The sequence below is a fragment of the Phalacrocorax aristotelis genome, chromosome 3 (genome assembly GCF_949628215.1).
Source record: "Phalacrocorax aristotelis chromosome 3, bGulAri2.1, whole genome shotgun sequence".
Lineage (NCBI taxonomy): Eukaryota > Metazoa > Chordata > Aves > Suliformes > Phalacrocoracidae > Phalacrocorax > Phalacrocorax aristotelis.
The window spans coordinates 89835762-89847852 of NC_134278.1; the positions used below are offsets into that span (position 1 = coordinate 89835762).

At 40.6% G+C, this 12091-nt stretch overlaps 1 protein-coding gene across 13 annotated transcripts in view; it reads left to right on the top strand.

Moving 5' to 3' along the window:
* MAP4K3 (mitogen-activated protein kinase kinase kinase kinase 3) overlaps positions 1 to 12091 on the top strand; it is a 97771-nt gene that overhangs the window by 55796 nt on the left and 29884 nt on the right. For 9 of the 13 annotated variants that reach the window (XM_075088439.1, XM_075088445.1, XM_075088440.1 and 6 more), the window contains 5 exons: positions 4212 to 4270; positions 5463 to 5501; positions 5802 to 5855; positions 10633 to 10675; positions 11722 to 11884. In XM_075088439.1, the coding sequence (XP_074944540.1) occupies positions 4212 to 4270; positions 5463 to 5501; positions 5802 to 5855; positions 10633 to 10675; positions 11722 to 11884 (358 nt within the window). The remainder of the gene's footprint in view (positions 1 to 4211; positions 4271 to 5462; positions 5502 to 5801; positions 5856 to 10632; positions 10676 to 11721; positions 11885 to 12091) is intronic. The other 4 variants (XM_075088441.1, XM_075088446.1, XM_075088447.1 and 1 more) reach the window with 1 other exon arrangement.

The following is a 12091-nucleotide window of genomic DNA, read 5'->3' on the forward strand; positions in this document are numbered from 1 at the left end:
CAAGTGCCCACCATTTTGGCAGTGACCTAGAGCACTTCCCTGGTCTGTGGGCCTATGAGCAGGGTGCAGCGCCCTTCTGTACAAACTGCTGTGCCACACCCTGTTCGCAGCCCTCCTGGTCACTTGCACTCACTTGGGCTGTTTATATTTCCCGAGGTTATTCCTGGCAATGCCCAAGCTGTGCCAGCCTTGCTCACAAGAGCTGCCAGGACCTGGTGGGCCTCTCTGCTCTTCCTTGGTTTTCCCTGGCTCTGGGAACCTACCTGTCTGCCCCAGGACTTACTGTTGCCACTGCTATGTTTGCCACCGAGAGGAAGGCTCCTTATGTTTTATGGGGGTTTGCTAATTTTCTCATATTAATTTTCCTGTCATTGCTGTACAATACATATAGTTGTACATTGCACAGTGTATAAACTAAAATCAACAGACTTTTTGGTTCTGCCCACCATAAGATCTTCCCTGAAGTTTCCTGCTTTTGATTAATATGATTTTGCAACACACAGACAACATGCTTGTCAGTTCAAGGTGAAAATCTCAGATTTCATTATACTGATCTGTGGTTATTTTTCTCAACAGCCTCCTAGTCTTTGTTCTAGCATCCTCTTACATAGACTCACACGACCTGTTTAATCTCCTTGTTTGTGAGTCTGGTGCCATCTTATGTTTCTAGTCTTGTTATTTTCTGCTCTAGAGCCTGAATCCTCAAAATACCTGAGCTTACATGTGGAAGTTTCTGAGATTGCATAGAAGTAATATAAGTACTCAGAGTAATGAAAGTTGAACCTGTGTTTCTTTGTGGTGGATTGGAATACATCAACTGGTGGTGAGGACCATCCAAAAGGAACTGCCTGGATAAGGTGACAGATATTGGGAGTGATGAAGAGACTGAAATTGCAGAGGGCTTAGGATGGCCTTCTTTGAGGGAAAGGAGACTTGCTGAGCTTCTTTGGAGCAAGGAGCAGGAGGAGTCGAGATTGGGGCATAGGAGGAGAATTAAACTGTGAAGAAGGAAGATAAGGATCAAAAGAAGATATGGATCAAAGATACCTACAACTGAGGCCTGACCCCTTCCACCTGCAGACCCCAGGACAAGCTCCTGGAGAGGAGCAAGCCTTTCCTCCCCACTGGCACAGCCACTTGTGAGCCCTTCTTCGCTGTCACCTAACTTTCTAGCTCCACTTTCTAGCTAGTCTAGGGGGAAAGCTGGGTGGTCCTTGTGAGTTAGATCCATAGAAGTGGATGGAGTTTGGTGGCTTTGGGGTTTCTTCGTTTAATTCTTAAAAAAAAAAAAAAAAAAAAAAAGTTTAATACAGTTGGTATGAAGATTGAAAAGTCAGCCTCTCCATGGTTCAGGAAATGCCACCATCAGGCTTGCCTATGCAAATTTTGTTCAACCCTCTGATCTATGCATTCTTTTATATCAAGTAATTATCAGTTACATATTGTTTTTTCCACAATATCTCACTTGTCTTTGGAAAATATGGAAAGCCACTGAAGCAATCAAATACTACAGACAGCTGTGGTAGAAACAGAAACACCTGTGTGGAAAGTATTAAGCTTTACAGAAAGAGTTGAGGGTACAGTAAACTACCTGGAACTCCTTGCTGAGCTTAAAACAATACGCATAGCTTTGTATTAAAGTGATTGCCCTTCAGTCTGGAGCTGAAAACTGTGGCTTCTGCTTTATCAGCTTGGAGCACTGGCAAACCTAGTGTGAGACTTTTCCTCTGATTTTCAAAAACGCCCTTTTCAGAGATCAGCTCCATGGGTTTTCATCATCTAATCCAAGCTTATTGCTCTTACAGCTTGGTTATCTGGGCATATTTCTGAAGGATGTTGTGCTTTTGATACAGGCTGCAGCTGAAAGAGCCCTGTTCGACAGCTGATGTTGGGAGACCTTTAAAATGTTTCCTGGAAAGGAGCGATGTAGCTCCATTTATCGCTAACTTAGGTGATTGTCCCAGTTTTGGCTGGGATGAAGTTAATTTTCTTCCTAGTAGCTGGCATAGTGCTGTGTTCTGGATTTAGGATGAGAACAATGTTGAGAGCTGCTCTGCAGGAAGATCTGGATAGTCTGGAAGAGTGGGCCAGCAAGAACCTTATGAAGTTCAACAAGGAGAAGTGTAAGGTCATGCACCTGGGAAGACATAATCCGGGAGTGCAGCACAGACTGGGATCCACCTGGCTGGAGAGCAGCTCTGTGGAGAGGGACCTGTGGGTCCTGGTGGACAGAAAGCTCAACATGAGTGAACAGTGTGCTGCTGTGGCCAAGAAGGCCAATAGGATGCTGGGTTGCATCAAAAAGGGCATCACCAGCGGAGATAAAGAAGTCATTATCCCACTCTACTCAGCGGTTGTCAGGCCACTCCTGGAGCACTGTGTACAGTTCTGGTCCTCGCTCTACAAAAAAGATGTGGACAGGCTGGAAGGGGTCCAGAGAAAGGCCACCAAGATGATCAAAGGATTGGGAAGCCTGGCATATGAGGATAGGCTGGGAGAACTGGGTTTGTTCAGCCTTGAGAAAAGGAGGCTCAGAGGGGATCTCATCACCATGTACCAGTACTTAAGGGGTAGCTGCGAAGAAGATGGAGACTCCCTTTTTACAAGGAGTCACATGGAGAGGGCAAGGGGGAATGGACACAAGTTGCTCTTGGGGAGATTCTGACTGGATACGAGAGGAAAATTTTTCACAGTGAGAACAGTCAACCATTGGAATAATCTCCCCAGGGAAGTGGCTGACTCGGCCACATTGGACACTTTCAAGAGTCATCTGGACAGGGTGCTGGGCCATCTTCTCTAGACTGGGCTCTTCCTAGAAAGGTTGGACTAGATGATCCCTGAGGTCTCTTCCAACCTGTGATTCTGTGTGATTCTGTGATAACACACTGATGTTTTTGTTGTTGCTAAGCAGTCAAGGTCTTTTCAGCTTCCCAAGGTCTGCCAGTGTGGAGATGCACAAGAAGCTGGGAGGGAGCGTAGCTGGGACAGCTGACTGAAACTGGCCAAAGCGATATTTCATACCATATGGTGTCGTGCTCACTTTATATAACCTGGGGGGAGTTGGCCAGGGAGCAGTGATCACTTCTTGGGGACTGGCTGGGTGTTGGTCAGCAGGTGGTGAGCAGTTGCATCACTTTTTTTCCTGAGGTTTGTTTCTCTATCTCTTTTTTTTGTTGTTTTCTGTTGTTGTTATTATCAGTATCGTTATTATTTCAGTTATTAAACTGTTATCTCAACCCATAAGTTCTCTTACTTTTTCGCTTCCAGTTCTCTCCCCCAACCCACTGGGTGGGGAGACAGGGGGGGTGAGCTGTGTGGTACTTTGTTGCTGACTGGGGTTAAACCATGACACTGATCCATAACTCCTTTTTCCTGGTGAATACACTCAGTATTTTGGGAGCAAATTTATGCTCAGATTTTTCCTGTTGTGATCCACCTGAAGAAAAAAAATACCCTCTAATTATAGCAGTTTTCTCCTGGCAGATGCAGTCTTGATGGTGTTTCAGTATGGTCCCTGTATTCCCATTAATGCATTAAATTTGGATGCCATATGGCATCAACTGAATAATAGTGTTGGAGGCCTATTGCCACTTCTTTTTCTAAAGTAGCCCATGCTCCATGATTGTTTGAGTGCTTGAATTGTTTCATTTTTCTTTTTAATACAAAAGGTGATCTTAAAGTATAAAAGAGAACTTATTAAAATATGTATTGCTATAACAAGAGCTATAAAAACACTTTTACTGTCCTCTCTGCTTATTTCCATAATGTCACCATGTGCTGAAGGCATGCCAGAACTACTCCCATCTGAAACTAATACTATAACGTGCCAGTGAGGGATGGCCTAGTTCTTTATGGGGTGTGACAGATCAGAAAGTCCCTTTTTTTCCCCCCTTCTTTTTTTTAAATTATTATATTATTTTTGTTGTTGTTTTGTTTCCTTTTCTGCAGTCAACTTTATTTGAGCAAAGGATCTGTGTGTCCAAGGAAGGGGCTATGGTCAGAGTTTTAAAAGGAAATAGAGATGCAGCAAACGGGCAGAGAAGAGGTTTTTGGGTACAGTGGACCTAAGAGTTGTGTTAGGTCCCAGGAAAGCCAGAGGAATGAGCTCATTTGGTAGCTGAGGTGTGGCAGAGGGGATAACAGCAGCATGACTCAGGGTGTGTTTGATGCTCACCTGTTCATCTTAAAGATTTGTTATCTTGTATTTATAGGATCTACAGCTAGAATATGGTCATGGTCCTCAGTGTGGCTACTTCTTGGGTGCAAATAAGTGAGTAAGCTACAGTATTTTTCTGTCTTTAATTCATTTAAAACTTTTTAAATATAAAATCACAAGTGTGTGTTAAAATGTATTAGCTGAAATGGATGTAGTAAAATATGTCAAGCTTGTTTTTATCAGCTACAGTTTCAAAACCACTATTTAAAAAATAATAGTCATTCCAATGACACGGAATCACAGCACTTTCCAGTATTTGAGGCTGTGTTAACCACATTGTCTCTACGGTACTGTAAGCTTCCTTGTAAGAGCCGTTATTTTAGTCTGCTTGTTCACAAAGTGTTCTGCATGGTAGGTCCCACAGAGCACCATTTTACCCATCTAGGAACAACCTGTGCTGCCCTTTTACGTTGCTTTATGCCCTTCCTCATATTGTAGGGCCCTAGGAACATTCAAGGCTTTAAAAAATAAAATTTACCTGTCTCAGCAAAATCCTTTAGCCTCATGTTCATATATTTAATAATTTTGTTGTATTAATAATATGAAATAGTTTTCCATATAATTCTTCCTTTCCACCAATTTCTTAATTTACATTTATGCATGCCAGAATTAGGAGGCCTAGTTTTGCTTTGCTAAATTGAATGATATTAAAAAATATCTTAAAAAGAACCCCTAAGCATAGAACACGATATTTTCACACAATCTTTTAGTTGGGGAAAATAGAAATACTGATATCTTCTGAAATCCTGTTATTTCTCAACCTTGTATTTTGCCTGCTATTCCTCCCTGTCTGTGTTTTCAGACAAAGACACAAAAATGAAGTTCAGAGTGTTACAAAAATTAACCAGGGAAGAATGAATTTGTAGTCATAGTAGTTCAATCCTCTTGTCAGTCTGATTTTTTTTTTTTATTATTATTACAATTTTCTTGGATAGTGTGGATTTGTTTTAAATTACATCAAGCTAAGACACTCCTTGTTTTACAGTACAAGGAACAAGGACCACTACACTTAATAGCAATACGTTAATAAACGCATATGAAAATGTGTTGTGTAAAAAATAAAGTTTTAAAAATGCAGCTATGTTCATTTGTATGTGGATGTTCGATATATGTTCTGAAAGCCAGCTGAAATAACATGCTTTGGATTATTTACTGATAAAGTCATAGGAGCATTTGCCCTGGCTTTTGATAGTTAAGTTTGTGTGCCACAATTAAACTGTGTTCTTATTCTTATTTAATGCTGAAGGAGTCTCTTAAAATCAGTTGAAGAAGAACTGCATCAGCGGTAATTCTATTCTTTTTTTCCCCCCCTCCCTCTTCTGTGTTTCAAAGTCATTTGTGTGTTGGTTTCTTATGCCTGTCACAACCAGTTCTTTTTTGTCCCTGCACTTGCTGAGACGTTATGGGAGAGGCTTGCAGCTGTGTCTGTATTGCAGCTGTGTTTTAAAGAATAAAAATAATGATAAAAGTTAAGACAGTAAAATTCTGTAAAAGCGGAGTAGCCCTTGAGCTCAGAATTTTTCACAGTAGCCAAGGTTATTTTAGTACAACTCACTCAGCCATAGTAACTTGTTCATTTTCTTAGGGGACATGTGGCACATTTAGAAGATGATGATGATGCAGATGATGATGCTAAACAGTAAGTCCTTTCTTCTTATAAAAATAAATAAATATATTTAAAAGCTGATTCTTGAATAGATGAAAACAAAAAATAAATTGAATCCTGTTATATCCCTCATAGCTGAGGATTCATTTTCTTTTATAGCATTTTTAAAGATAGGCATTTAATGTTGTTCCTAGATTACATCACCATAAGTTTTCTTATTCTGCTGATAAACCTGAGACAAATTAGGGGGGAGAAATCTTGTTCCTTGCTTGGTACAGTTGTCCTTTTATCTTCTATTATTGAACAAAATCTTGATGTAGTTACATTGAGCCAGTAATTCGTCTGACCCCAGTCCTGGTGTTTTCTTTAGAAATTATGACTGTATGTTAAAATAACGCTCACTAACAATACCTAAAATATACATAGCTGTCTCCTCTAGATGGTTGAGTTTGTTCTGTCCACATTCTCAGGTAAGAGGATGCTTGTATGGTACTTGATTTTGGAATACAGCTGGCTCCCTTAAGACAGAGAGAGAGCAAGGTTATGTGACTGCAAAGGCACTATCAATAGGCATGTACTAAATTAGTTATGCTCATATTAAATTCCACTGGTATAAGTATTTGGGCTCTTTTTGATTGACATATGGGAGCTGAAACAGTTTAAGATACACAGCTAGTATGTGGAAATTTACATTCCTTAAAAAAATCTGTTGTAAAGACCAAAAAGAAAGATGCCATTGACTCAGAATTCTTGATTACTTTCTGTTAACGAATCATTTTGAAAGCTGTTGCTTCATACCAGAAACCTGTAAAACATGCACTATCTATTGCTGGCATCTGTCTTTTACAGAGGACCAAATCTCTCTCTCTTCCCCCTCCCCCCCACCCCCACCCCCTTCTCCTGCTCGAGTTATTATACTGTCGTTGTTCTATAACAAAGGCAGTGGTTTTTATCACTGCTGAGCATGACAGACAGCCCCTTCATGAAGGGTAAAGCTACTGATAGTGTCTGTCAGCTAAGTGACAAGTACATTAAACCTGCATTGTTTAATAATCCCTTTCTCAAAACACAGGTATATTTGCTGTTTGGCAGAAGTGATCTTTAGAGGAAAAAAATATTTTAGTCAGTTTTTAGCAGGTTTTATTCCCTTGCTAATTCCTTAAGAAATTCTTCATATTTCATAGAATCATTAAGGTTGGAAAAGATCTCTAGGATCATCACGTCCAACCATCAAACCAACAAGGGCCTCCTTAAACCATGCCCTGAAGTGACACATCTACACATCTTTTAAATACCTCCAGGGATGGTGACTCCACCACCTCTCTGGGCAGCCTGTTCCAATGCCTGACCACTCTTTCAGTAAAGACATTTTTCCTAATATCCAATCTAAACCTCCCCTGACGCAGCTTGGGGCCATTTCCTCTCATCCTATCAATAGTAACTTGGGAGACGAGACCAACACCCACCTCACTACAACCTCCTTTCAGGCAGCTGTAGAGAGCAATACGGTCTCCCCTCAGCCTCCTCTTCTCCAGACTAAAGAACCCCAGCTGCCTCAGTCGCTCCTCATAAGACTTGTTCTCCAGACCCTTCATCAGCTTTGTTGCCCTTCTCTGGACACCCTCCAGCAACTCAATGTCCTTCTTGTAGCAAGAGGCCCAAAACTGAACACAGTATTCAAGGTGCGGCCTCCCCAGTGCCGAGTACGGGGGCACAATCACTTCCTTAGTCCTGCTGGCCACGCTATTCCTGATACAAGCCAGGTTGCTGTTGGACTTCTTGGCCACCTGGGCACACTGCTGGCTCATATTCAACTAGCTGTCAACCAACACTCCCAGGTCCTTCTCTGCCAGGCAGCCCTCCAGCCACTCTTCCACAAGCCTGTAGAGTTGCGTGGGGTTGTTGTGACCCAAATGCAAGACCTAGCACTTGGCCTTGTTGAACGTCATACAATTGACCTCGGCGGAACAATCCAGCCTGTCCAGATCCCTCTGCAGAGCCTTCCTACCCTTGAGCAGATCGATGCTCCCGCCCAACTTGGTGCTGTCTGCAGACTTACTGAGGGTGCACTCAATCCCCTCATCCATATCATTGATAAAGATATTAAACAAGACTGGCCCTGAAACTGAGCCCTGGTGAACACCGCTCGTGACTGGCCACCAACTGGGTTTAGCTCCATTTACCACAATGGGTTCGGCCATCCAGTCAGTTTTTTGCCTAGTGAAGAGTACACCTGTCTAAGCCTTGAGCTACTAGCTATATTTCATTTATAAGCTAATAATTTCATTATTAAGGAGTTGTTTAAAGGCATGATTCATTATGGAGTTCATCAATAATATGAAGCTCCTGTGTCATGTCTTTGAGAGAAAGAGGTTGATAAAGCTACTCCTTGCATTTGGACCAAGCTGAGAACCCAGTTTGCTCGTAGCTGGATAGACATTGGTAATGATAACTCAGGCTTTCTGCACTGTAGGATGTAATGGTCCCCTATAGCTCCTTACTTACAGCTCCACTCTGATGGACTTCAGTGAAGATGCTTTGGATATCTACACTGCTGCAAGCCAGATCAGCTTGGTTCCTCCATCTGTACTAATCTCTGGATACTTTTGTGTACTGCTCTGTGTTTGTCTGTTCACATTTGCTTGATGTTTCTTCCCCAGCCCTCTTCTTGCTCTGTTTGCAGCCAGTATCATCAACTTCAGTGATGTTCTAGGGCCTAGAACCTCTTGATCCCTGATGTCTTTAAGTACCTGCACTGATATATTTGTCCAGTCCTTTGAGATCCTTATCCTTGCACAAGCTCCATCAGAACTTGCGAACAGCATTGGCTTTAGCTGCTTCTGTTGCTGTTGTGTTTCTGTGGATTTTTTTTTGGGTTAAGCAAGGAAGAACCCGATAGCTTCCAGAGAGGTTCCAATTTGTCTAGCCTGAAGGATAGTCACTGGTGGCCCTCCAAAAAAGACCTGGTCTTTTTTGCTTCTTCCCATATTTCATTCTACATAGCCTTGTCCTACAGAGAGAGCCTGATAATTTCCTACAAGCACAGGGGTAAGCCTTGAATGCTTCTACCTTGGATCAGACAGGTTTTGCATCTTTGCCTTTCCTCTTGGTATCTGCTTGAGCCCAGAGCTCTGCTGCAGTATGTTGGTACATCAGCTTGGTCTTGGATATCTTTCTCTGGAGGCCACTGAAGATTCAAGGCTTTTTTTTGATTTATATTCTGTAATTGAAGAGCATATGTGACATTGGTCACTTCTCCCATCAGATCCAGAACAAGAATAATGAAGCAGCTGTCTATGACTCTGAAGCTGGGTGATTCATAGCAGCAAAGAATCGACACACTTCAGGGAACAATACAAAATTATTTCTCTTCATTTAATAATTTTGATTGGTTTTTATATTTCTTTTTCTCTCATGTGCAGCAAAGCTGATGATGCTTGAAATTCCTGGTTAGGGAGGCTGGGAGAGCAGAAATTATTGGTGCACCACCCTGCATGATCAGTGGTGACAAACTGCACGTAAACCTTGCTGATGAAACGAGGGCACACAGTCCTTTGTACAAACATCTGTCGCATTTATGCCAAATCATTGGATTTTTTCATTTTTACATTTGGTTGCCCAGTAACACTGTGGTGGCTCTCTGAGATGCAGGAAAGAATATGAAAGAAAATACAAGTGGAGCTTGGACACCCGTGACTGAGGACTTAAGCTTGGTCCTGTGTAATGAAGAGAAGATAATTTCCACCACCATAGCAGCTGAAGTGCACAATACAGGATAACCCATTCTCAGAAGTCCCCTTCCAGCTTCCCTGAAATAAAAGCGTCTGATAAGATGCCAGCACAGAAACTCCTGAAAAGCATGAAGCAAAGCAGACAAGTTGTTGATCTGTAAACAAGCAAACAGATATCTTACTACTTGGTTATTTTCCCAGAACATTGGATCATAATTTAAAAATAAGGAATATATTTTGCAAGAATGTCAAGTTTTTACAGCTGTATTCCAAATTTATTTAATGGAAATATTTTTCTGTTCCAAAAGATTAGGAAACAAGACAGTGTAAGAGCTTTTAAAAGCATAAAAAATTTAGGAATTTAGGTTTTTTTTTTAAAAAATGCAGCATCTTCTTTAAAACACGGAACCAGCAGAGGAAGAATGTTCCTGATGCTTCAGCTTTCTTTTTTCCTGCTGATATCTTGTACTGTTGAGCCAAGCTGTTGAATTATTCATGCATTAAGAGGTTGTCTTTCCCTAGATTTCTGTGAAAAAAGAAGCTCATGGAAGAAAGAAAAACTCCAAACAACCCAGACAGTAGGCTAGCTGTCCATTGTAGGATTTTGCTTTCATGTGTAAGGCTGTTCTGAAGAAGTTAGTGGTAAATTTTTCAAGGAATGGTATTCATTAATTTTCGTGTAACTCCCCTTTGCCCAATATACCTACAGATGGCCTTTAGAAAAGCTGATATCCTAAATCTTTCTCCTCTCAATGGAGTAAATATCAGGCCTGCTCTGCATCTTCCTACTTTTTTCTGCACAAGTATGTGCATCTTCAACAAATCAGTTCGTGTCACTTTGTGCTCTCTATGGACGGTCTATGAAACTTGAGTTTTTGAATAGTATCTGTGGTAGGCACAGCAATAACAAAATGTTTGAAAGTATTCATGATGCAGTTATTTGGATATAATAGTGCTGTTGACAAGTTAATGATACTTATTTGTATGGCTTTTCTAAAATCCTGTATCCTCTTGAACACTGAAATATGAGGTTCAAAGAGCTACAGTGCATAACAATCTTTTGTTTCTTTTCTTTGTAGTGCTACTATGAAACCTAAAGTGCCACCTCCTTTACCGCCAAAGGTAAGCAAGGGTGACTTTGTTGCCCAGAATAAAAGGGGCAAATAAATTTTTTTTATTTAAAAAAATTTAAATAAAATTTAAAATAAATAAATAAATGCTGAAATGTCTAATTGGCATTACTGATGGTTCTCTAACTTGAGCCATAACTTGAAGACTTGAATTAAGTTTTAAGTCAAGGGTATATCCACAGAGTGACCTCTATGTTCATAGCCTTCAGCTGCAAATCTGCATGAAGTTTTGCACTGTAGGGTATTTGTCAGTGTGAAAGTGCTGTTTCTGATTAATTGCACTTCTCACACTTAGGAAGGAATAAATTGGGAAGTCAAAAAATTTAGTGCCACAAGTAATTTTTAATAAAGAGCTGCCAAATAAAGCATCTGCTTGCTAACTTTTGGTGTCTGAATGGTGACCTTCACAGGCATGCCTGGATCAGATTCAATTTTGCATGCTGCCACTTGAAGAGTAAATGAATCTTTTCACACTGAAGTTATCTTAATATAAGCAAAAATAAAAATAAAACTTTTTTTTTTTGTCTGGCTGTCAGTTCCCCAGGCAAAAACTGTAGGTTTGATTACTTACCATCCTGCACTATGTTTGCATAACTGAGAAGGATTTTCCAAGCAGCATTAGTGAAGCCAGTGTCTAAACAACATTGCCCTTTGTGGTAATAGCCCATACTTGGGATTGTTCACACAAAATTCTGGCCATATCATTGAATGTTCCCTGGTTGCTACTTAAATATCTGGTTTGGTTATCTGTAGTCATAAACGGTGACACTTCCACATGCCCAATAATTGTTTATGCATGACTTGAATATAATGATTTTTAATTCATCCTTTGTTGATAACAACGTTTTCCTTATTGCTATGCATCTCCTTCTAGTTTGTTTTTTTGAGAGAAATTTGCATGGCATGTGCTTTATCAATTTACGTGTGAAAATTCCAGGATCCAAATATTGTACATGGTTTCTTTTTTCGTTGAGAAGCAACATGGATATTTTGAATCTTTTTTTCATTATGTTTTTATTATTACTATGTCTTTTTCAGCCTAAATCCATCTTTATCCCCCAAGAAACTAATTCTTCTGAAAATGATAATCAAGGGACAATCAAGAGATGCCCAACATCAGAGAGTCCAGCAAAATCTGCATCTCAGGTTCCACCCAGACCACCACCTCCTCGGTTACCTCCACAGAAATCTAATGCTTTAGGTAATAAGAGTGACACCAAGAAGTATACAAATATTTCTTTAATAATCTACTGTGATTTTTATTTCTACATCCTCGCCTGTGCACACACTAAAACATACTGTGGCAACTTTTCTGTGGTAGGCAAGTAACAGTAAGTGCATGAAAGCCAAAATGCACAAAGAAAGCGCGTTTAAACTCTTAAGAGGGTCAAATATACTTTCTAGTAAA